This window comes from Alosa pseudoharengus, unplaced genomic scaffold (genome assembly GCF_046254945.1).
Source record: "Alosa pseudoharengus isolate Yale_2024_CS ecotype anadromous, Long Island Sound unplaced genomic scaffold, YU_APseudo_1.1 YU_APseudo_1.1_scf_9, whole genome shotgun sequence".
Lineage (NCBI taxonomy): Eukaryota > Metazoa > Chordata > Actinopteri > Clupeiformes > Clupeidae > Alosa > Alosa pseudoharengus.
Window position 1 is genome coordinate 5,717,423 of NW_027468881.1, and position 26,380 is coordinate 5,743,802.

Here is a 26,380-nt window from a genome sequence, read left to right on the forward strand (position 1 = left end):
TTTAACAAAGTAACCCTGGGTTACATCTGGGTAGGTTAAGCTCCCTTCGTAGTACAGGCCCCAGATCACCCATGAGCCATCACCTGGCTCCCATGAAAGCAACAAAGTCAAAAACCTGAGGGGGTCTCTCATATCTGAAGGTGTCTGGCATTGTAATTTAATCTTAAACAACCGCTCATTATCCATCCCTGTGCGATCTCTTACCATTAAAGACGTTAAATTAAAATATAGGCTACTACGGGACGTAGACCTACCCTACGCTCTTGAACGCAGCATGACACTTCACCACCACACCACTATATGAGCAAACCTTATACGATCGTTTTGACAGCACTCGCAAATCTGAAGAAATCACCCTGCTTTGATGCGAGTGTTTTGTCTATTTACATAGGCGTTCATTGGGCTAGCCCCCAATATGGTTTGATATGTGCTGAAAAGTCCTGTTTGCTGTTGAACTTGCGCTTCACCTCTTCTATGTTGATTGACAAAGCCATAAATTATGGCCCATAATGCAGCCTACAATGATTGTGTTGTCTGATGATCTGTAGCTATCCTCTGCCATTCAGAGCTCCGGAAAGTTCCCAGATATTTTGAAACACCTGTTAGCAGTCTCTGATGTCGGAATATTCAATGGCTACCCGACAACATCTCAGTGCAAACTCCAAAATTGTTCGTCTATTAATTTTCCATGGTTCAACAATACTAGAACATAGTTTGGCTGCAATGGCTTATAATTTTTGCCAGTTAGTGCTTTTACTTATTTATATAAGTTATACTACATGCATTATTGTGTTTGACACTGAGGATAGCCTATCTGAGACAGTGGTCTGGTTCAAATGAGTTACGTTGTGAAATTGAGAATGGCACAGACTAAATCGTTTAGTCTATTTCTTTGTATTGTGAAATTGATCAATAATATCTTGAAATTAATTAAAAGCAATCAATTTCTATGAAAAATCTGTCTGTTGTGTGCGTGTGTCAAGGTAAAGCCTAGGCCTACCGTGTGCATATATTGTACGCCTAGGCTATTTCTTCGCCTTGTTAGGCTATTCACGGGGTGTGCCAACTTTTTATGAGATAGAGAGACCCCCTTAAAGACAAAAAGATAATTCGAGCCCTGCCTATGAGTATAAATAAAGGTTTGAAAACTCCACTTTGGCAATCAGAGATGGGTGGGACCTGAAAACAGGAAAGGCAAAACACACAAGACATAGACGGCTGGAACACACTAGGGCCAGAACACACACACACAAGACAGACGACTGGAACACACTAGGGCCGGAACACCCCTTCCCATAAAAGCGAACGTGTAACGTTTGCAATTAACAGAGAAACACACACACACACATACACACACACACCAGCTATCCACACACACACCAGCTATCCACACACACACCAGCTCCACACACACACATGCACACACACAACAGCTCCATACCAGCAGACTCCAGCAGATGAGTAGCTCTGTGGCCACATCAGGGCTAGACCAAGTTCCTCAGTGCGGGGGGAGGGTAGGTCACCCTTCAGTATAATGGGTGTAAGTTCCTCAGTGCAGCGGGGGGTGGGGGTGGGGGGGGGGGGGGTAGATCACCCTTCAGTGTGATGGGTGTAAGTTCCAGTCGGTGTGTTTCTATGCTGTAGGGTCTTGACCTGCACACACACACACACACACACACTCATTAGCGCTTAATCACCATGGACAGATTTTGGCTGTACAGTGTGTGTGTGTGTGTGTGTGTGCTCATGGTTGTGTGAATGTGTGTTCAAATCTAACTGGTTGTCAGCACTTACAGGCACACACATACACACTCATTTTGTTTTTTTGATCAGCAGCTGAGCATATTGATTCTTTTCAGTTAAGAGGCCTGTCTCAACCTGTTGACACACACACACACAAAATCTTGTCTTTTTTTCCCTCAGCTGTGCTAATCAGGGTTTCTCAGAAATGCAAACATCTCGTGGGCGACTTTCCGCTCCCCCAGTGCATTGTGGGTTTGTTTGTGAGTAGTGATGTCGCTGTCCCGCCCACGACTACTGATGCATTCCTCTCCTGAACGCGCGCACACACACACACACACACACACACACACACACACACACACACACACACACACACACACACACACACATGCGTGGCAGGCTTGGTGAGGTGTTTTAGAGTGTGTAAGGTCTGGGATGTTTGGATGGTTGTGGGGCTGTTTATTGGAGCCCGGTATCACTGTGACTGAACTTGGTGGGGAGGGGTTCTCAGGGCTGCTTACCACAGTAGGCGCACAGGGACCCAAAATGGAGCTGCGTGTGTGTGTGTGTGCGTATAAGGGAGAGACGGAGGGTGGGAGAGCAAAAGCTTGGGAAAGACCCTTTTCTATGATGGAGTGAAGTTTCTACTGTGTGTGAGGTGAAGTGCTTTATTGTATGTGTGTGTGTGTGTGTGTGTGTGTGCGTGTGTGTGTGCGTGTGCGTGTGCGTGTGCGTGTGCGTGTGCGTGTGCGTGTGCGTGTGCGTGTGCGTGTGCGTGTGCGTGTGCGTGTGCGTGTGCGTGTGCGTGCGCGTGCGTGCGCACGCAGGGTTAAAGGGTGAGATCAAAAGTCTGCCCAGTGCAGCTAAAATGTTTTGTTGCTCTCACTGGTGCACCTCAAATTTTGCTGGTCTAACTTTGTGCACACATATGCACCGTTGTTTTTTTTCCACACTCCGCATTCTACAACATTTAAGGCCAAACGGGCTGCTCTATCTGAGGGTCTCGGAGGACGCTGGATTCCACAGCAACGGCAATTCTGTGAGAACTCCCTTGAAATCTGTGACTGTACAGGAGATGAGGCCCGTGACATGTGCAGAGCACCCTTTGGGTCCCCAGACCAGAAGCTTGCTTGGAGCTTGCCAGGAGTTTTATTCTTCAGTTTCCTTTGTTATTAATAATAGCCAGTTTTACGGTATAAACGGCAGATGTTGTATGCTTTATTATCTTTCAGGTCTGACCGTGTGCAAAACTTTAACAGCAAAAGCTGTGGGTTGGGTCTCCATAAAGATCCTAAAAAACACTGGCCCTTGTAATATGTATGTATTATATACATGTATGTATGTATATGACAAAATTGATAATAATTTGATTAAAACGTGTCAGCTAAATGAATAAATGTAAATGTTAATTTCTTAAAGGCACCCTGAACAAGATTTGCACTTGGGGTCCCCCTCTGGTTGAGAAGCAGGATAATAAACAAATTAATTAAATATGCGTCTTTTGCAACAAAGTATGAACATAACTCTTTTTTTTTTACGATATAATATAATAAAATAGCGGGAATGCACCGACAGCAGTCTGTAGAAAACGATCTCTGGGTGGGTAATCGCCTACAGAGGGCCGCTCAGACAGTGGCAGAGGTGCCATCGTTATGTTATGAGGTATGTGCCATCAAAATGATTTTGGGAAGGTTATGTTAAGGTAAAAAAACTGTTAAGGGTGCCTTTAATGCATCTCAATAACTATCCTGAGTACACATGTCTCTATAGATAAGCCAATGTTGAGGGGGTCAAATTATGATATGACCGAGACTTGCTGTCCAAAATGTATTCTCACAATATTTTGTAAGACACACACACACACTACAGATGCGCGGATGGGCTATTATTATGACCGCCGCGCAGCGAAGCGGCGGTCATATAGGTTTAGTCAGAATAATTATTATTATTTTTTTTTTTTTTTTCGCATGCCCAAATTTCCGTCAATGAGTCCCGGGACACTGAAAGACCGGGGTACACGAAACTTGGTGGGCATGTAACCCCACATGGATAGCATGGAACCATCGTTTTTCGTTTTGATCTGTAGCCCCCCCGCTGGACTGGACCCCCCGAAAGGAGGGTAGGGCAGACACAGTTTTCTGTGAATATCTTGAGAACTGTAGGGCCTAGGAGGACCATTTTTTTTTTGTATGTTTGCCTCCAGGGGTCATGTTAACCCATTTCATGTGCACACATGTGCACAAACAGATACACACACACACACACACACACACATACATTCACAGTAATCATACGTATGACACATACTCACACAGTAGACATATGTACGCTAGAATGCACAGGCACATACGCAGGCACACACGCACGCACGCACGCACACACACACACACACACCCACACACATAACATAAACATAACACAAACAATCAAGAATTTCTCAGAATTATGAACAGGCAAGATGGAGGTGGGGTTGTATAAAATAAATTTTACATGTGAAATCTATGAACTAATCATGTTTTGGTACTTGTTGTCTAGCAGATACCAGTGAGAATTGAGTGTGGATAATGCAATTTAGTGAGACAGTTAGAATCATATTTCAGCGTGATTTCTTTTTGTGGAAAAAATGTGCTGGACTGGGCGGCGGTCATATTTTGTACCGTTCTGCGGTACATCTAGTTTCAACCGTAACTGCATAGCAAAACTTATCATCCATCCGCACCAAAATTTTTTGACCAATTTTCAAACCCGCACCCGCCCGCCATCCGCTGGTTGTTTTAATGTATATGGGTGATGCGGCGCTGCTGACGTGAGGCTAGAAAGCTCTTGCCTGTTCTAGAAAGACTGATCCCATGCAGCAAATATATTAAAAGGCTAAAGTCCTTCATCGGCTATGTTTTAGCCTATCCCCAGAATATCAGCAGCAAACTCGGTCTCTGTCTCGCAAAACAGTCTCCAAATAAAGGAGTAGCCTACAATTTTATCATTGTAATAAAAAACGCAATTTGGCACATAATTTCAACATGCTGCTATTTAGCCTACTAATAAATGCCTATTGTACTTTTATTTTTTGCAAAAAGAAAGAAATCTTTAATAAAATAACAAGTCATTCACATTATAGGCTACTTTACGCACTGTCATGTCAGGGTAACACTATGACAAGCCTTCTCTGAAGCCTGCCATTCATTTTGACTGCATGGGAAGAGAGCGCGTCTTTTTTAGACAGACAGCGCAATTAATTTTATACCAGCAGGCCGATCGGAAAACTATGGCGCCTCGATATTAAAGAAACGCGACTATTCATTCCGAAAGTCCACCGCACAACAGTGCAACGTGCATGTTCACATTTTTAGTAACAACCGCCAAACTTGCTTGCTTGACTTACACATCTAAGTTTTCCGACTATTTTTCTTACCTTCTTTTTTCCACTGTGGATGTTATTGAGCTTGTAGAAGTTTTAACTCTTACGTTCTGAACATCTCGCACTGCCATTGCCCAATGTCATTTTTGAGTCATATCACTCCATAATCTGTGTCTCTTTTAAATGCCTATTCCCTGAATGGTAGGCTACAATGACTATGTGTTTTATATATAATATCGAAACAAAATAACCCAGTCAGTCTCATATACGAGATGTTTAGGCCTCCTCCAATACTGGCAGCTGGGCTCATGGGGTTGCAGATTTGCTTAGTGGCCTACCAAGGCTCTGCAACGAGACGCGACATGGGAGATGAATCATCGGTCAACTTGCACTGTAGCCTATTCTGCTTTCTTATTGCACACTGAACAGGCGTGCGTGCGTGCGTGCGGTTGCTCAGTGAAACATCGGAATACACCAATTCCGCAACACCATCTCTGATGGTAGTAGCCTAGGCCTGAACAAAGCAACATGCATAAGCAACTAGGCCAAATTACTGCCTAGTTGCGTATGAAATTTGACTATTTCAAAGTGTGCTCGTTTTTTTTTCGGATGTAGGTAACACAATTTAACAATGTATAGACTATATTTTTTTCCCATTTGATTGGTTCAACCGCCACCCGCCCGAATTTAATTAAAATATTATATTTCTTCATGTCATCCGCCCGATCCGCGGTTTAACCACTGAGTCGGTGGCTGTAACCGCGAACCGCGCATCTCTAACACACACACAGACACAGAAATGAATGTGGTCACCAGGTCCCATTGTCTGAAAAACACCCAAAACTAATACATTTCTATAGCTATTCTCCACTTTGGGGGTGGTATTTTGGTGGTTGACATTTTCCCCATCCCAAAATTGATCACTTAGTCATCATGGATGTGATCATGGATCACTATTCTCCAAACATGCACAACTCAGCTTAACCTTTATAAGGGCACACCTGGACAATGAATTTAGCTTTCGCTGGATTTTTTTGACCCAGGACATGGCCTGAGATTGAATGCCACCATGTCCATTTCAATTGTGGGGGTGAGAAAATGATTCCTTTGGGATGTTTTTCAACCAGGGGGACCTGGTGACTTTCTCAAAGTAAACGGTAACACTAAAACAAGAGGAAAAGATCAGGCAGTGTGCCGAGAGACCTGCCCCAATAGTAAATAAGTTAGTAAGTATAGATACTCTTTTGATCCCGTGAGGGAAATTTGGTCTTAGTGAAGCACAGTGAACACACAGTGAGGTGAAGCACACAATGAGCACACAGTGAGGTGAAGCACACACCAACCCGGAGCAGTGAGCTGTCTGCTACAACAGCGCTCGGGGATCAATGAGGGGTTAGGTGCCTTACTCAAGGGCACTTCAGCCGTGGATGTGGGCATGGGAGAGCAGTGCTCAACCACTTCCCCCGCCCACATTTTTTCTACTGGTCGGGGATCGAACCGGCAAGCCCGAAGCTTGTCGAATTAAAAGATAACTAGGCTATCATCAAAAAGTTGCATTGCTTGCATGATAAAATGTAATCAGGTAATCCCCAACAATGTAACTGTAATCTGATTACACAATTTTTTTATTGTAATCTGGGCTGATTATAGTCACTTGATTTTTGTAATCTGATTACGTAATCCAGATTACATGTAATCCGTTACTACCCAACCCTGCCAATAACCTAACCTGTGACTTTTTAACCAAATCAACCAATGCATTGTCACTCTATGACACATTTCCAATTTTGCCCTCACTTGTGTGTGTGGCAATGACATGGTCTAGCCAGCTACATTAGAGAAGATGACTAGGCCTAACAGTTTCTCAAGAGAAAGTCTGAAGCTGAGGTTCCTTTCAAAAACCTTTACTTAGGATTCACTGTAAAACTAAGCAGACCAACAGAGTACATCTCAGTTATTCCCTTCGATGTTTTGTTTAAGAGAAATCATGTAGGCTAGCATTCCAAGTTACAGAATAGAAACTAATGCGTTAGCTTATGGCTAATGTATATGAGAAATCCCATAGAGATGCTAACGGTTAGCATAATCGATACACGTAGATATTTTGAGCGAACTTTAGTCCATTTACAAAAGGGTTACATGAGAAGAGTTCTTTGTTTACAACTGACTACTAAAATACTCAAAGGCAAATGTTTTCTCCATATAATACCATGTAGGAAAAAAGGACTGTCTCATCAATGCTACGTGAACAGAAGTAGCTGCACAAAATCCCTTGTAGGCTACGTCTTGATCTCGCTACACAAAATAAACATTATACCTGCGTGTGACAACGTGGACCCTCTAGGGATCATGTGACACTTGCTCTGCTGCAACGGGGCTTCTCTTGCATACACCTCCTGGATTTAGTGAATGTATGGGGTTTCAATGCGTGATTTTGAGTGTGTTTGAGTGTAATTTAAATACTCGATAATGTAAATTTGCACATCGTTAAAACAACAATCACGATATTATCGCAGACGATATATATCGCCCACCCCTACTGTCTAGGGAGCAGGCAGTGAGACTGCTCAACTCAGCGCATTTTAAATACGTTTTTCTTCTCCCAAAGACAGATATGTTTTTAACTTGCATTTATTTATTTATTTATTTATATATTGCTTTTATTTACTGTGTATATATATATGCATCTTTTTTTTTTTTTTTGCGTTATGTTCTTTTATTCAAATGCAGAGCAAAGGACCCTTTTACATTTCACTACATGTAAAATGTATGTGACAAATAAAGGCACTTTACTTACTCTACTTTACAGCAGTGGGACGAGTGAGGACGCTCACAACTTTGGCAGCCCTCTTTCCCTTATTGAGCAACAGAATGAAATCACCTTTCTCAGGTGTGTGTGTGGGGGTGTGTGGGGGTGTGTGGGTTTGTGTGGGGGTGTGTGTGTGTGTGTGTGTGGGTGGGTGTGTGTGGTGTGTGTGTGTGGTGTGTGAGTGTGATAGTGTCACAACTTGCCCTTCTTTTGTGCTCAGCTCCTGGAAAAAAGCATGTGTGCATGAGAATGAATATCCTGACTTCATCATAATCAGTAACCAGAAGTCAGTCTTGCTTTTGTTTTTGGTTTGACCTTTGGTAGCCCCAGAGAGGTTGAGAACCTCTTATCTATACACTTCAACATGCCAGTTGCACGTTAGTAAAGGGGTTAGGGTGCCCATGCCAGTCTCACGTCAGTAAAGGGGTTAGGGTGCCCATGCTAGTCGCATGTCAGTAAAGGGGTTAGGGTGCCCATTTGGCCTTCAAAGGCCTAAAACCACCTCTGTACTGCAAAAACCTGTTCCTCCTCAGCTTCTGGTCTGACCCTTAACACCTGACCTCTGACCTTATTACTTATACACACTCACACACAGGGCCTGAAGTTAACTTTTTTGGCCACCAGCCACTGTGGCAGGTGAATTTTGAAATCCACCTGCCACAGTGGTTTTTTACCAGCCAAAATTATTTTGTGCCCAAAATAAAGGTGAACGACTCAGAAAATGCATAAGAATGGTTCTTGAACTTGTACAGAATACACATTACAGTATTCAAGTAAAAGTAAAAAAGTACTTTGTTAATAAATTACTCAAGTAGGCCTAACAAGTTACTTTTTTGTAGGCCTACATTTTTATATTTTTGATGGACCTTTAAAGGGATACAAAAGTATCCTTTATGCCTATTTGCTTTTCTCCTCCTCTGTAGGCTAATCATATAGTCAAACATATTTTAAAAGCCCAATTCAAATATATATTTTATTTAATATACTTTGTCATAGCCAGAATAAACATTACGTGGCTATGGATTGAAAAGCAGTCTTCCAATACATTGCAGCTGATTCTTCTGCTTTGCATTGCTAGAAGTCTGGTTATAACTTCACCATACAGACAATGTAACCTAAAAACAATGGCTATATTATGGGTAGACCTATATTTAGGCTATAATCCACTCGGGTAGAGCGACAGAGCAGGCTATCTGTTTTCTCAGCCGACCGTCTCATGTCATGTCCTGCAACATTGAGGCTACATAAATGAATGCTAGGCTTTTTCTAACTTGTATGCTCGATTTCCAGTGCATTTGCTTTGCTTGTAAATTAAGTTGTAGGCCTACTTTCCTTGTCCAATGTGATTGTTGAACGATGTTGGCCAGAAATTAATATACGGTATGTGGAAGTTTCCGTGTCATGCCATACCTCTAGTCTCGTTGGCACTCTGGCAGCCTCACCAGAAGATGCAGCAACTGGCAGGACGTCATTGCGTTAACTGAGTTGTTAGCTATAACGTTATAGAACATCTACTTCTGTGTAGTAGGCTACATAGGCCAGCCATCACTATTATAATCGCGGGGAAACGTAGCAATGCTTTCTGAAGCCCTGTTTCTTTTCTCCCACGCCGTTGTGTACCGGGGGAGAGGTGCTCTTTTCTCCCTTGAGATACTTTCTCCAATAATAAACTTGTTCTCGTAACGAAAGGCAATTGAAAATGTAGCGGAGTAAAGAGTACATTTCCTACGGCAATCCCGACAGTGCATCTCCTTGCTCAGTGTTGTGTTGTCTTATTGGCTACCCGCCAACGTGGCAGGTAGATTGACAGTTTCACCCGCCAATCACAAAAGTTACCCGCATTTGGCGTGTGGGCGGGTGCCAATTTCATGCCCTGCTCACACATAAGATGACACCATTGGCCAGCAACCAGGTTAGCAGTGGTCTCTTCTCCAACAAGGTCTCAGTAGGTGTGTGTGTGAGTGTGTGTAGTCAGTGTAAGAGTGTGTAATGTTGAGATGGTTGTGCGTGTCTGTTAAAATGTTGAAGTGTGTGTATTTTAACTATGAAGTGTGTTTTCTTTTCTGTTTCAGGGCCACCATCCAGTAACTGATTGGGTGGAGTAGATTGTGTGTGTGTGTGTGTGTTAAAATGTTGAGGTGTGTGTGTGTGTGTGTGCGCGCGCGCTGTAACCGTGTTTTCTTTCCCTGCAGGGCCCGCTGCCCAACACGTGTGGCCACTTCTGGGAGATGGTGTGGGAGCAGCGGTCTCGGGGAGTGGTGATGCTCAACCGTGTCATCGAGAAGGGCTCGGTGAGTCAACACGCCCAGGGGTTGTGAGGGGTGTGTTTGGTAATGAGTGTTTGGTGTGTGTGTGGGGGATGTTTGGTAATGAGTGTTTGGTATATGTGTGTGTGGGGGGTGTTTGATAATGTGCGTGTGTGTGTGTGTGTGGTGGGTGTATGATCATTAGGGTGGTCCTTATTTTTCAACTTTTGAAAGTTCATGCTCTCACCCCACCAATATGTTTGAATAAATAAAAAAAATAATTGGGCAAAGTTTTATCAATATTAATCAATATTTAGAGGTTGCTCAAGACCTTTGAAGTTTAACACATACTGTGCAGTGTGCATATTCAGGATTTTTTCGCGTATTATGTGATGCATTGTGCTAGCATGTATAATTGTTTAATAATATATGCTTATGGCAGCAATGGACTTATTTGACCATGCAGTCAATGATAATGTGTATTGATTATTGGTGACCACATTGAAATGGGAATTCCATATTGTCCATTCAAATTTGCAATGCTGATTTGCTAATCTCATCTGCTGATTCCGGTATTTCCCAATAATATGCTGTTGTGAGCAATTCATAGCAACTCCTGTTTTAGTTGTGATATGTCTTTCAAAGCATCAATGTGAATGAAGCAAAATAGACAATATACACTTGAGACAATGGCTGAAGCAACATGAAGCAAATCCGCTATATGGTTACTTGGATCAGAAGAGACTGAAATAACTGGAACAAAGTTACCCTCCAAGAAGCAGGTTTTATGTTTGTTGTAATATTACCATAAAACATTGAAAAAAACTGCATGAAAGTGCAACAGCGGTGATCAAAGAAGTCTTGGTATTCTAGGACAAGGCTAGGATTCCCGTTCGTCCCCAACATCACAGAAATGTCCCCAACATCACACAAAACACTTCACGACAAATGGCAGAAGCTGAAGAAAAATGCCAAGAGAACTTCTGATTCTCAGCAGTGCAATGTAGAGGCCTTCGTAGACCAGTTGGGAGACCTGTTTGATATCGCACATCAAGATGCACTCATTCATCTCAAGAATCCAGAAGATAGAGACTTTCTTCTGGCCCAAAGAGAAAAAGGACGTCCTGGGTGTACAACTGTACAATATGATGATACAATTTAAATCTCTCACTTTCGCCTTTGACCCTGGACACTGACTGGATCTGCTCCTTGTTATTTTATTTCAATGATCAAGTTACATCCCCAACCGCCCACTGCGGTCTTCTGATGAGTGTCTGTTGTGTCGACCAGTCATAAACGCTAGGTCAAATTTAAGACTCTTTTCCTCAGTGGTTCCATGTTAGTGGAATGAGTTGCCCAGTGCTCTCCGTTCCTGTGATAGTTTTTGGCCATTTAAGAGGGTCTAAAGGCATATCTGTTCAACATGCACTTAGTTCTTTAAGCGCTTCTTATGCGTTATGGTTTGTAAAATATTGTTTTATTTCCATTAGGCTATTGATTAATTTGACATTGTTGTTTACTATTGATATTCTCTTTTAATGTAGTCTTACCATGTTATAGTTTTTATATTATTGATTGAATGGACATTATTGTTTATTACTGCTTTCCCCCCCCTCATTTTCATTGTTTATTTTATTAGGCTATTGATTTAATTGACATTGTTTATTATTGCTATTCTCCTTATTATATAGTCTGACCAACAAATAATATTGCATTTTATTTTGTTGTGCGTTCTTAAATGGTACAATTTCTGCAAAAATTAGCAATTCCGGAAATATTCAAAGGCCTTGAGCTACCTCTAGATATTGTAGGAACAATTCAAAATTTTGCACAGTGTGTTTTTATTGATATCCTAACACATTTAGGGGGTGAGAGTTGAACATTTCCCAAAACATTTTTTTTACCCAATATAAGGACCACCCTAATGATCATGATTGTCAGGTTAGGGTGTTTAATTGTGTGTGTGTGAGGTGGGTGTGTCGTGGTGGAAGGTCATCAAATCGGCCAGTAGATAAGTAGAAAATTGAGTTCACGACTTCAAGAAAAATCACCAATAAAACTTATGCTAAAGAAAAAAGGAGCTTTCAAGCAGGCAGAATTCGATGCAAAAATGGTTTTATTGATGCTAGCAGCAATACCAACAGCAATAAACCGTAAGTATATCTCGAGAAGGCACTCCCGAACAAAGGTAAAACTCTCCTACTTATACCCCTCATCCTTCTATCATTCATGAACGCACACCAGTGCACGTCCATGCAAAGCATTACAAATTGCACGATTACAATGGGAAACATAATTAGAATAAAGATATTACGAAATACTGTACAGCTCATGATGAGTAGTTATTCACCATCATTTGCAAATTGGTAATGACGGTTACAAGTGATTAGGGGAGAGTCGAGAGACACGTATGGAGCACAGCTGAAGACGCACTGCAGGATAAATGTTGTTTTATTCAGTCATTTGAGCAATATTATGGTAACTGTTGCTTTTTCCAGCCTATGTTTTCGATGGTAACCCATTGTCAGTCAATAGTGAAAGTAACTGCATATAACTGTCTTCGTTGACTGACACCTTGGTGAAGTTAGTTTCACTTTGCCAATGAGTTCAAATAATAGACGAGTGCAAATGCGTGAAGGCTATGCTAGGTTTTAGTAATGCATGGTTTAAGAATGACTATTTCATACGGTCTCGCAAGCAGCCTCCTTCAAATGCGCCGTTGAATGCCAAAATGTGGATGCATTTATTTGACATATCGCGCTTTGCGCCGTTAAAGGGAATGCCAGATGTCATTCTCATTGGTTTAAAATGATGTTACGCCCCAAACACACCCATATGACTGATTAAAAAACCTAGGAACACCTTGTTGCACCATGCGCTCCACTTTTGATAACGAAACCCCTCCCAATGTGAACTGGACATCCTACTAAATTTGAATAGACTTTTGACGAGTGACGATGCACTATGTCACATTATGCTGTTACTGACTGCTGACAATTGTACTCTGTAGGTAGTGTTGTAGAAGTTCATACTTCACAAGAGCTAGATGGACATTGGAGTAGGCCTATTTTGTATGAGGTAGTGTGGATCATAAAAGGACCTCCCCCGTGCATTTAAAAAAAAAAAATTCTGGCTGTTAAATAGCCTACACAATTTTAGCGCAGTTTGGGAGGGACAGAAACAGAGCAGGTAGCTTCTTTCTGACTCCCGTGACGTGAACACTGGCTACCTGCAACTGCATAATGTTATCACTTCTCTGACACTATGGAGACATATTTCACGTCAACAATGGAGATGAAAACTAGCTTTCGGTTAACGGAGATGCAGATCATCTGCCTAATTAATTTCTTTGCGCAACAGGCCGCATTCTATGTTCATTTCAGTGAGATGAGTGAAATAAATCTTTTTTTAAGCTGCCATCACCATAGGCTACTATTTGCTACGATATTCATCTGTTGGAAATAGAACAAGTTGCTATTTCCTTTTTTTTGGTGCAGTGGATTAGGCTATCAAATCGCTCGTTTGAACAGTAACAGTAATCCACTTCATTCGTGGTTTTAAATATAGTTGTTTTTGGCCTACGAGAGGTTCAGTTTGTCAGTTTCATTTGCGCAGACACGTTGGCCTACATTGACACTCTACATGGAGTCAAGTCACGAGTCTCTAAATTTAGCTAATGAATCGGACTCGAGTCAGAGTCTCGGACTCGAGTACTACAACAGTGGTGTGTGTGTGTGTGTGTGTGTGTGTGAGAGGTGGGTGTATGATCGTGAGTGTTAAAGGACAGTGTTTGGTGTGTGTGTATGAGGGCGTGTTTGATCATGAGTGTTTGGTGGGGTTTGTGTGTGAAGGGGGCAGTTTTGGTAATAAGTGTTTGGTAACTGTGTGTGTGCGGGGGGTTAATCATGAGTTTGTGTGTGGGTGTGAGGGGGGTGTTTAAAAGTGTGTTTGGTCATGAGTTGGGTGCTGTGATATATATTTTTTCAAGCAGAGTACAAGTATTTAAATAACTATTAGGTTACCATAAAAATACAGTGAGACACAGAAGTGGAGACCAACACACTAACTAGCACGGTGAAGTGGAGAGATACACCAGCCATGCACATACTCCACAAAGTGTACAGCACTTTCACATACTCAACAAAGTGTACACCACTTTCCTGATTTTAAGTTTTTGAAGTTAGCGGTGCAATACTAACATAAGTGTAGCACCAGCACATGAAAGCATAGCGACAGTTTCTTAAGGGTAATGGCTATTTTCTACGATGCTTTAGGGGAACCGGTGCAATGAAGTGGTAATGCTTTGTGGTGTAGGAGAATTGTTGCGAGTACGAGTATATGAGTACAGTATTGGCCTCGTACGAGTATGAGCACAGTATTGGCCCCGTACAAGTATCTGAGCACAGTATTGGCCCCCTTATCTGAGTACAGTATTGGCCCCCTTATCTGAGTACAGTATTGGCCCCTTATCTGAGTACAGTATTGGCCCCGTATCTGAGTACAGTATTGGCCCCGTATCTGAGTACAGTATTGGCCCCGTATCTGAGTACAGTATTGGTCCCGTATCTGAGTACAGTATTGGCCTCGTACGAGTATGAGCACAGTATTGGCCCCGTACGAGTATGAGCACAGTATTGGCCCCGCATGCCATGCGAGTACGAGTATATGAGCACGGCATTGACCCCGTACAAGTATTTGAGCACGGTATTGGCCCTGTACGAGTATACAGTATGAGCACGGTATTGGCCCTGTACGAGTATACAGTATGAGCACGGTATTTGCCCTGTACGAGTATACAGTATGAGCACGGTATTTGCCCCGTACGAGTATCTGAGCACGGTATTGGCCCGTACGAGTATCTGAGCACGGTATTGGGCCCGTACGAGTATATGAGCACGGTATTGGGCCCGTACGAGTATATGAGCACAGTATTGACCCTGTACGAGTATATGAGCACGGTATTGACCCTGTAAGAGTATATGAACACGGCATTGACCCTGTACGAGTATTTGAGCACAATATTGTCCCCGTACGAGTAAATGAGCACAATATTGTCCCCGTACGAGTATATGAGCACGGTATTGGCCCCGTAAGAGTATTTGTTTGGTGGTGAGTGTGTGTTTGGGGGTGAGTGTGTGATGTAGGCTGTTTGATGAAGGGTGTTTGACGTGGGTCTTAGATGGTGAATGTTTAATTGATTATGTTTGATTAAGTGTGTGTGTGGTGAAGTGACTGCTGGTAATAAAACAGGCCCAGGGGACTATTTTTAAAAACAAAATACCGAACTGGAAGTGAAAATGAGATGCTGAGGTAGAAAAAGTCAGAAAGTGAAAGAGTCTAAACAAAACACACACACACACACATACACAAACACACGCATGCGCACACACACACACACACACACACACACACACACACACAGACACACACACACACAATCACACACACATACAAAAACACGTGTACACACACACACACACACACACACACACACACACACACAATCACACAATCACACAATCACACACACGTACACACACCACACACACACACACACACACACAATCACACACACACACAAACACACATACAATCACACATATACATACAGTCTCACACAATCACACACACAATCACACACACGTACACACACGTGTACACACACACACACACAATCACACCCACATACACACACAATCACACACACACAATCACACACACACACACACACACGAACACGAACACGAACACAATCACACACACACACACACACAATCACACACACACACACAAACACACATACAATCACACATATGGAGCTAAATTTGTCTCAATAATATTTGTATGTGCGCAGAGGGGGATCCACAAATATTTCTTGACTTGCATTCGTGTTTTGACCTCCACAAATAAAAAAAAAATCATATTTGTAACTTGTAAATTGGTTTTCACAATTGTAGATGTGTATTTGTTAATGCAATGGCATTTGTAAAACTGAAAATTGCCTTTGTGAAATCTAATTTTGCATTTGTGGATCACCAGCACACACAGTTTTCGTTTTCGCATTTGTGGATCAGCATTTGTGGATCACGTATTTTTGAGACAAACTTTGCGCAGAGAAGCCACCCAGATCCACAAGTAGCCTGCTGACACTTTCTAATCCAGTAGATTGCAGTGTTGTTCTATGGAACTCATAACCAAAGATTCTTTGCTCATAACACACAGAGCTAGCGAACCTAGTTCTTAAATCTAACAAGTTATGCCTTTTACAACAAGCTTTTTGATGGAAAAGTGGTGTTTAATTTCCATAATCTTTGTTTAGTAAACGCATAAAACCGTCAGTTTGCAAGCGAAATCAAGAATTACGATCTTTGAGTTTGTTTATAGTTACCTAGCAACCAAGGCTTTAAGTGTTAAAACAAAGATTCTAGAACAGAGTTATGAACATCAGACGCTTGAGTGAAATCTCGACCTTATTAGTGATTGATAGCCTATCTTATGCGCTGTGTTTAAGCAGGCCGTGAACAAAGGGTTAACTTATAGCCTACAGGTAGAGAAAAGAAAAAATGGTGATATAACGTTAGCTAAGTTAGTTTGCCTGCTAGCTAGCTTATCAGTAGGCTATACAGTCTCTCAATGGGAATTTATGTGATCTACTGTATTTACCAGTGCAATAGCTACTTCTGTCTAAATAATAGGCCTATTTACCTCTCCTTATTCAGTGTAAACTTGGAAAAAGATCAATTGGGCCTTTCACACGGTCAGTTCTTGCAGTTCATTACCGAGTAAAAAAAAATGCATAAAACCGTCAGTTTGTAATGTAGGCCTACAAGAAATGTGGTAGCATGGTGGTTAGAGGAGTGAGCTCTGACCCCAAGGATTGTTGGTTCAAATCCAGGCTCAGTGCAACATTTCATATACAGTTCCAATTCTATGAGCCCACCTGAACAGCTGTTTTAACGTTGCCAGCTGTTGTTTTTTGTTTTTTTTACTCGGTAATGAACTGCAAGAACTGACAGTTTGAAAGGTTGCTAGGTAACTATAAACAAACTCAAAGATCATAATTCTTGATTTCGCTTGCAAACTGACTGTTTTATGTGTTTACTAAACAAAGATTATGGAAATTAAACACCACTTTTCCATCAAAAAGCTTGTTGTAAAAGGCATAACTTGTTAGATTTAAGAACTAGGTTCGCTAGCTCTGTGTGTTATGAGCAAAGAATCTTTGGTTATGAGTTCCATAGAACAACACTGCAATCTACTGGATTAGAAAGTGTCAGCAGGCTACTTGTGGATCTGGGTGGCTTCTCTGCGCAAAGTTTGTCTCAAAAATACGTGATCCACAAATGCTAATCCACAAATGCGAAAACGAAAACTGTGTGTGCTGGTGATCCACAAATGCAAAATTAGATTTCACAAAGGCAATTTTCAGTTTTACAAATGCCATTTAATTTAATAAATAAACAATTTACAAGATTTTTTTTATTTGTGGATGTCAAAACACGAATGCAAGTCAAGAAATATTTGTGGATGTCGCCATCTACTGGATTGCGATTTCTGTGTGCTGGTGAATTAATGTAGGCCTATTTACGTGTGGATTTGTGTGACTTTCATGTGAAGAACGTCTCAAAAACACGTAACTTTGGAAAGCGAAGAAGGCGTGTGCTGGTGATCCACAAATGCAGAATCACATTTCACAAATGAAATTTTCGGTTTTACAAATGGCATTTTATTTACAAATGCTATCTATATCTATATTTGTAAAAATCAATATACGAGTTACAAATATGTTTTTTTTTTTAATTTGTAGATATCAAAACACACATGCAAATCAAGAAATATTTGTGGATCCCCCTCTGCGCATATACAAATATTATTGAGACAAATTTAGCTCCATACACACATACATACAGTCTCACACACACACATACATACAATCACACACACCACACAATCTCACACACACACACACACACACACACACACACACACACACACCAGCAGAGAAGAAGTGCTGAGACATACTGGGCCACGGACAGGTGCTCTATCCCATGATTCCGTTGGGCGGAAGAGCACAATTTCACTTCTCCTTTCCACTATTCTGCACTGCGCTAGCAGCTGTGTCTGTGTGTGTCTGTGTGTGAGTGTGATATCGAGTGTGAGCGAGACATAGAGGTTATAATAAGTAGAATCCCAACTTCTACATTAAAGGGGAACTTGGCAACTATTTCAACTTTAATAAACCGGTTTAGAAATCATTTGGATGGTTAAATGACCTGTTCCGGTGAAAATGGTGACTTTCCCCGCTCCCCCTAGCGTCCCCAGGCGGAAAGACAACCTTGCAACATTGGGACTACCGTCCCGGTAAGAGAAGTGAGAAACAAGAAACTTGTTTTAAATCGTGTTTCTTACCTTGTAACATCCACATTGTTCTGTCGAACTTATGCTAACCGTTTCACTAGCTTGTAAACAAATCGGTGTGCTTTATCATCACCTTTTTCCACAGTTTGAAATAGCATAATGCACAACTTCTCCAGCAGAGGGGGAAATATAGCTAATCCTGCCAAGTTTCCCTTTAAATATAATTTCTACTTATTTGTGTGTGTGTGTGTGTGTGTGTGTGTGTGTGTGTGTGTGTGTGTGTGTGTGTGTGTGTGTGTGTGTGTGTGTGTGTGTGTGTGTGTGTGTGTGTGTGTGTGTGTGTGTGTGTGTGTGTGTGTGTGTGTGTGTGTGTGTGTGTGTGTGTGTGTGTGAGAGAGAGTGAGAAAGAAAGAGAAGCGTATAGAGATGCACCGATTGCAATTTTCTGGGCCGATACCAATTTCCGATTTTTCATAGAGTTTCACCTGCCGATACCGATTTTAGCTGATTACGATTTCATTTCTTCTAACCATTTTACAGCACACACACAAATAGCTATTTTCTATCTTTTCTTTAATAGAACATGTTAAAGGGGGACTTGGCAACTATTTCAACGCAATAACATTGTCTGCCGAACTTATGCTAACCGTTTTGCTAGCTTGTAAACAAATCCATGTGCTTTATCTATACCTTTTTCCACAGTTTGAAATAGCATAATGCACAATTTCTCCAGCAGAGGGGGAAATCCTGCCAAGTTTCCCTTTAATATAGAAATGTAATCAACTTATCAATAATGAAATGGCTGTTAAAAAAATGGAACCGGTGAGTACTGAGCAGACAGATTCTTCTTCAAGTCTAACTTCAGCTGCAGTATCAAATTATGGATTAAGTTAAGTTATGGAACACCCATTTTTTTCTTCTCGCATCCAATATCCAACTAAAGATATAAGAACAATTTTCATGATACATTTGAACATGCTACCATGGAACATATTTTCATATGCATTGATGAATTTATGGGAGGGCGAGGGAAAAGTGGGAAAAGTGGGAGTAGGCTATCACGCAAACACAGGGGAGGAGAAGTGCTAATAGCAATTAGGTGCTCCACCATATGAAAACGGCGCACGTCTGTTTTGCGGTGAAAAAGTTAAATCCAAATTCCGGTTAAATGCATCAATTAGGCTATAGAAACTTTCAGAGACAGCTGATTCAGTATTCAGAGCATCAGTTTTCTTCATTGTAGGTTACTATGTCAAAAGCAAATTTAACGTTGGTTTGCCTTTATAATAGGCTGTTTGTTCACTTTCACAACATCCACTTCTCAATCTGCTAGACTAGGGTATTTTAAGGGATAGTCCTAGTGTACGTGCAGTAAATAGTACTGAGTAATTTCACCCTAGGGTCCTTTGCACCATGACCCCGAGCCAAACACCCTCCCAGAACGTGTTTTCCCTTGGTCGAACCCTGGTCGAGTAGCGCTGTCAGAAACTAATGAGTTTCTCCAGGCGTAATGGAACCAACTTTTATCTCGTAAATTACCCCACTAATAATGCCCTGAATGGTACGAAACTTCTACAGTAGTACAACTATGCTCTTTACTCATAAAACGAGGCATTGGAAAGTTTGTAAGTACACCAGGAGTTTATTTAAATAATACTTGCCTGATGGATGCTACTATCTGCTACTATACCGATGGGTCAACGTTACTTCCGTGATTTGGGAAAAGCCCGTAAAAGTCCTGGCAGGAAGCGATTACATCAACGTTTTTTGGTATATCCCAGTTTTTAATATTGTGATAGTTAAGTGTTTACAACTTCGTGTTAACTAATAATTGTTGCAAACTGGTTAGTAGGGTAGGAAGGTGGGGTTCACCTGCACCCGAAAGGTATATTTTTTTAACCTAGTTTTTTGTAATCCTTAAGGTGTCTAGAAAAGGAATTGTGATGTTCCCCACGCAAATTATTGTCCCATATGTGTTTTTTTGTATCATCTTTTGTGTCCGTGCTTGATTTTCGGCTGTAAAAAATTAAAACTTTAAATCTACATAGAATCTGAACAATACATCCTACAGACACAAACCACCCCAATTTCTTTTCGTCTTTCCATGAGGAATTGATAGATATGAGGATTGTCATGATTAGATGATGTATGGTGGTATTAAAACTCAAATAAACACCAAAAAATGTAAAAAATCGGTGACATTGGATCACTGGAACTCCTCCCCTATGGACCCTATTGATATATGTTTTCTAACTTTTGTATTTTTACAGTCTTTAAGATGTCTAATAAGCAAATGTTGATGATCCCTACTTGAAATATTGTCTCATGTTGGTCCAAATGAACATCTCCCATAGTAAGGAGTTACTATTCAAACCGTTATATTGGTATTATATTTATTGAAACAAAACAGAAAACCACTCATATAGTCAAATATGTGTGTATATAGGGTATAACAAATCCCCATTAGAATAAACTGAAATAGAAAAGAGTGATTCTAATCAAAGGTCAAAAGGTCAAGGGCAATGATGTCTATACATAATACGACAGGTCTTCATAATCAATCACTTGCTCCTTGTCTTCTTCACCATCTCCATCCATCTCCTCGACTGTTTCCTCTAGAAAGTCAGTGAGTGAAGTGGGGAGGATAGGTCCACAAGGCCACACTGGTTCCAGGGTACCCTCTTCAGTCTTTTCCCAGCCTTGACCAGGATCATGGGGCTTGAGACACCAGAATATCGGTGTGGCTGCTCTCTTGTAGATGGCCAGACGGTGGTTGACACGGTTGATCTGTGGGACCAAGTTGTCTCTGCAGTGCGGGAGCTGGGACAGATCCACCTTGGATCTGGTGGTAAGCGTCTCATCCTCTCCAATATTTTTTTTTCAGCATGATGCTGCGCACGTTGTTCACAGATTTTTCACGGGCCTGGCCATACATTACACAATCTAAATGCCTCGATGTCCTCCACCACATCTGGCTCCACAGACCACTGATCACCAAGTTTTCTGAGGACATAAATAATTATAGTATTACAAAGTCACAATGTATCAATATCTATGTTCAGCATTAATTGCCATTACATGCTACAGAATATCTGACTAAAACTATTTCATTGAAGGCTGCATGGTACTTTGGATTACTCTGAAGCTTTTTCAGAGGCTCAACGTTCCCTTTGCCTCTAAAGGCACTTGTAACGTCTTCCCCTGTGAAGACGTACAGGCCGAGTATTGTTGTGCAGTAGTCTGCCCCCTAACATTCTGCCAGTTCGCTGACATTTAAGATCTGGGTGTCAGTCTGTTCCTGGGTTGACTCCACCTGAGGTATCTCACATGTGGTCACCTGAAACAAGTTATTGAGTAAGGTGTGATAGTATATAGTAATACAACATTTGACCAGTTTCTCATGTATAACTGGGCTTGGCTAAATATTTCCCAAAAGTTTCTAAAAAAGAAGAATAGTGAGAAAGACTGTCAAAATACTCACATTGCCACCCGATGACTCCAACTGATATGATTTGCCTTCAACGACTACCACTGCTGTTCCACATTTCTCCAGCCGTGATGCAGATGCTTTGCTGACCCACACCTCAAGTAGCAGTTTACAGAGTTGGCTCTTGTTCTCATCATTTGCAAGGAAGAGTTTGAAGTCACTCGGCTTCCTTGTTGCAGGAACACCTATGATGTACCGCTGGGACACGCCACAACAAAATCGCTCCACATGTGAGATACCTCAGGTGGAGTCAACCCAGGAACAGACTGACACCCAGATCTTAAATGTCAGCGAACTGGCAGAATGTTAGGGGGCAGACTACTGCACAACAATACTCAGCCTGTACGTCTTCACAGGGGAAGACGTTACATGTGCCTTTAGAGGCAAAGAAAAAGCTACAGAGTAATCCAAAGTACCATGCAGCCTTCAATGAAATAGTTTTAGTCAGATATTCTGTAGCATGTAATGGCAATTAATGCTGAACATAGATATTGATACATTGTGACTTTGTAATACTATAATTATTTATGTCCTCAGAAAACTTGGTGATCAGTGGTCTGTGGAGCCAGATGTGGTGGAGGACATCGAGGCATTTAGATTGTGTAATGTATGGCCAGGCCCGTGAAAAATCTGTGAACAACGTGCGCAGCATCATGCTGAAAAAAAATTATTGGAGAGGATGAGACGCTTACCACCAGATCCAAGGTGGATCTGTCCCAGCTCCCGCACTGCAGAGATAACTTGGTCCCACAGATCAACCGTGTCAACCACCGTCTGGCCATCTACAAGAGAGCAGCCACACCGATATTCTGGTGTCCCAAGCCCCATGATCCTGGTCAAGGCTGGGAAAAGACTGAAGAGGGTACCCTGGAACCAGTTTGGCCTTGTGGACCTATCCTCCCCACTTCACTCACTGACTTTCTAGAGGAAACAGTCGAGGAGATGGATGGAGATGGTGAAGAAGAGAAGGAGCAAGAGATTGATTATGAAGACCTGTCGTATTATGTATAGACATCATTGCCCTTGACCTTTTGACCTTTGATTAGAATCACTCTTTTCTATTTCAGTTTATTCTAATGGGGATTTGTTATACCCTATATACACACATATTTGACTATATGAGTGGTTTTCTGTTTTGTTTCAATAAATATAATACCAATATAACGGTTTGAATAGTAACTCCTTACTATGGGAGATGTTCATTTGGACCAACATATGACAATAGTTCAAGTAGGGATCATCAACATTTGCTTATTAGACATCTTAAAGACTGTAAAAATACAAAAGTTAGAAAACATATATCAATAGGGTCCATAGGGGAGGAGTTCCAGTGATCCAATGTCACCGATTTTTTTAATTTTTTGGTGTTTATTTGAGTTTTAATACCACCATACATCATCTAATCATGACAATCCTCATATCTATCAATTCCTCATGGAAAGACGAAAAGAAATTGGGGTGGATTGTGTCTGTAGGATGTATTGTTCAGATTCTATGTGGATTTAAAGTTTTCATTTTTTACCGCCGAAAATCAAGCACGGACACGAAAGATGATACAAAAAAACACATGGGACAATAATTTGCGTGGGGAACATCACAATTCCTTTTCTAGACACCTTAAGGATTACAAAAAACTAGGTCAAAAAAATATACCTTTCGGGTGCAGGTGAACCCCACCTTCCTACCCTACTATAGGGTGAAATTACTCCGAACCATCGCTTTAAGTGGAGTAGAACTACTAGGGCTACTGTATGTCGCTGCTTGTTGACATCTTATTATCATGTAGCCTATGATCGCTAAACTTTGATTATTTTTAATGTCGCAATCGGTTATCTCCGTTCAGCAGCGCTTGTGGTTCAGCTGTGGGAACGCAATTAGCGGCAGTGACAGGCGGTGATGTTTACGTAGCCTAATATAGTGACAGCTTCGTAAATTCCAAGCAGTATGGCAAAGCACAGCGTTTGCTGTATAGAAAAACTCAGTAGCCTATTAGCGCTTTCTTTGTAGCCCTACCAGGGCTCCAGACTAACTTGTTGCACTGGTGCGCCTAACTTTTTTTCTTAGGTGCACCAGCACAAAAGTTAGGTGCACCCAAATTTTCAATCACATCGCATTTAACACCGCAGCAGGTTCACTTTTTTTCCCCTTAATTACTGTCCTATATAGGTTGTCCTATGACTTATGATTTACAATTCTACAAGAAAAGTAACTTAATGAAGTGTTGGTGCTTTAACCCTTAGAACCCTAAGCTGTTTTTAGGCCATCATTTCATGTATTAGTACTAGCATTGATTTTATTTTGATTTTTAAAGAATTAAAATATAAAAAGTGTATTATAAAAATTCTTATATTTCGACATGTATCTCACCACAGCAAGCTCATAGCTCTACATGCATTTCATGTGTGTGTAGGGCAGACTGTCCTGAATCGGGCAATATAATTGCCATGTTGGTGGGATACTCTGGGGCTGAGCAATTTACAGAAATATGTGGTGTGTGATTTACGGAAATATGCCATTTTTTATTTAGTAATGAAAAATGACCTTTCTGTGCTCCATATCTGTGACACGAACTGATCTGACCTGACTTGACCCAAGGTTGCATGTTAGCATGTGTGGTGTATGCACTCATAATGATTCTCAACTTTTTACTGCATTGCCATGAACAAAGTAAAGGCAAAAAAGGTGTTTCTTTGTTGAACAAATTGGGATGCAATGTGAGCCTTGAATTGGATGCCATGCAGGAATTTGCTAGGATCTCAAAACCGGATTATGAACATGCTTTGCCATAAACACACGATAGCGTTGGATTATAAACATGCTTTACCACAAAAACCGACAAACGTGGGGTAAGTCCAGCTATATGAAGTTATTATTTTGCTGTCACTTCGTGTGTTTTATAACTCAGAATGATGTATTTGGTTTCAAATGATAGCTCTGTGTCTCCTCTTTCATCTGACATACGAGGCATATCTATCCGATCACGGGTCCGCGAGTAATTCAAACGAGAGTAATGGCTGTGCAGCGTTGGTTTGTGTACATGACGTTAATATTTTGCAGTCACTTCGTCTGTTTTTATAAGCCAGAAGGATCGATATCCATGGTACCAATGTATAGCCCTGTGTCTCCTCTTTCATCTGAAATGCTTGCCATATCTATGCGATCACGGGTTCGCGAGTAATTCAAACGAGAGTAATGGGTGCGCAGAGAAGTATAGACTGTAAATATGATGCAATTTAATTTCATGATTTTTTTACATTTTCATACTTGATCGTACAGACAAGTGCATAGTCTTTTTGGAAAGCCCCACTTCTTCTCTGTCATGCAATAAAGGTTTCATCTCGCTGCAATGAACAGTCGCGGAGCAATGTAACAGAGAAGAAAGGGTGTGTTTTTTGACGCACTTTGCGTCAATCGTGTTCTAAGGGTTAAGTGCTTAGCTAAACTTAAAACATCTCAAGATGAATTAAATAAAAAATAACAGTGAGTAAATTAACAGTGCACATCTTTTAAGGGCTTCAAACTGCACATCTCATGGCTCAATGTCATACTATCCTTCATGATCTTTAGGCCTTGACTAAACCAGCTCGCCATGCATCTTCCATAGAAATGTATTTGAGCACAATTTAAAGAGATGTTCCAGAGATGTGATTTTGCAATGATGATTGCAATAATCATTTGACAGCCCCACAATGCAATTTACTTTTTCATTTTAGTATTTTTAAATATAAAAGGATCAATAAAGTATCTATCTATCTATCTATCTATCTATCTATCTATCTATCTATCTATCTAAGAACATCACTATGGTTAATGCAGTGACTAAATGGTAGGCCTATTATTATAGGCTATTGCAATGACTTGCCATGCTCGATCTAAATGTGTCCATTCAATTCACCGTACACAATGACCACAGTTATACATGCAGGGAATATTCGGGCTTTAAATGTAGCATCGATATTCGGTTTGCGCCAAATACCGGATTAAATTGATTGATGGCATCAGAATGAGTTTACACAACTCGCGCGCAAAACGAATATTGCTGTTGAAAACCGGGTTACTCCCTGCATGTACAGCGGGGAAAATAAGTATTGAACACGTCAACATTTTTTTCAGTAAGTATACTTCCAATGAGGCTACTTGCATGAAATTTTCACCAGACATTAGTATTAACTCAGATAATCCACCCATATAAAAAATCCAAACATTAAAGTCCATAGGTAGAGTTATGTGTAATAAAGTGGAATGACACAGGAAAAAAGTATTGAACACGCCTGCTGAAATTTCTTAAATACTTTGTGGAAAAGCCTTTATTCGTCTTTATTCGTAATGACAGCTTCAAGGCATTTCCTGTATGACGAAACTAACCAGTTACAGTATTC

General features: G+C 41.1%; 1 protein-coding gene across 1 annotated transcript in view; it reads left to right on the forward strand.

The window, feature by feature from the left end:
• ptpn1 (protein tyrosine phosphatase non-receptor type 1) overlaps positions 1–26,380 on the forward strand; it is a 52,689-nt gene that overhangs the window by 8,885 nt on the left and 17,424 nt on the right. The window contains exon 4 of the mRNA XM_076275733.1: positions 10,103–10,201. Coding sequence (XP_076131848.1) covers positions 10,103–10,201 — 99 coding nt within the window. The remainder of the gene's footprint in view (positions 1–10,102; positions 10,202–26,380) is intronic.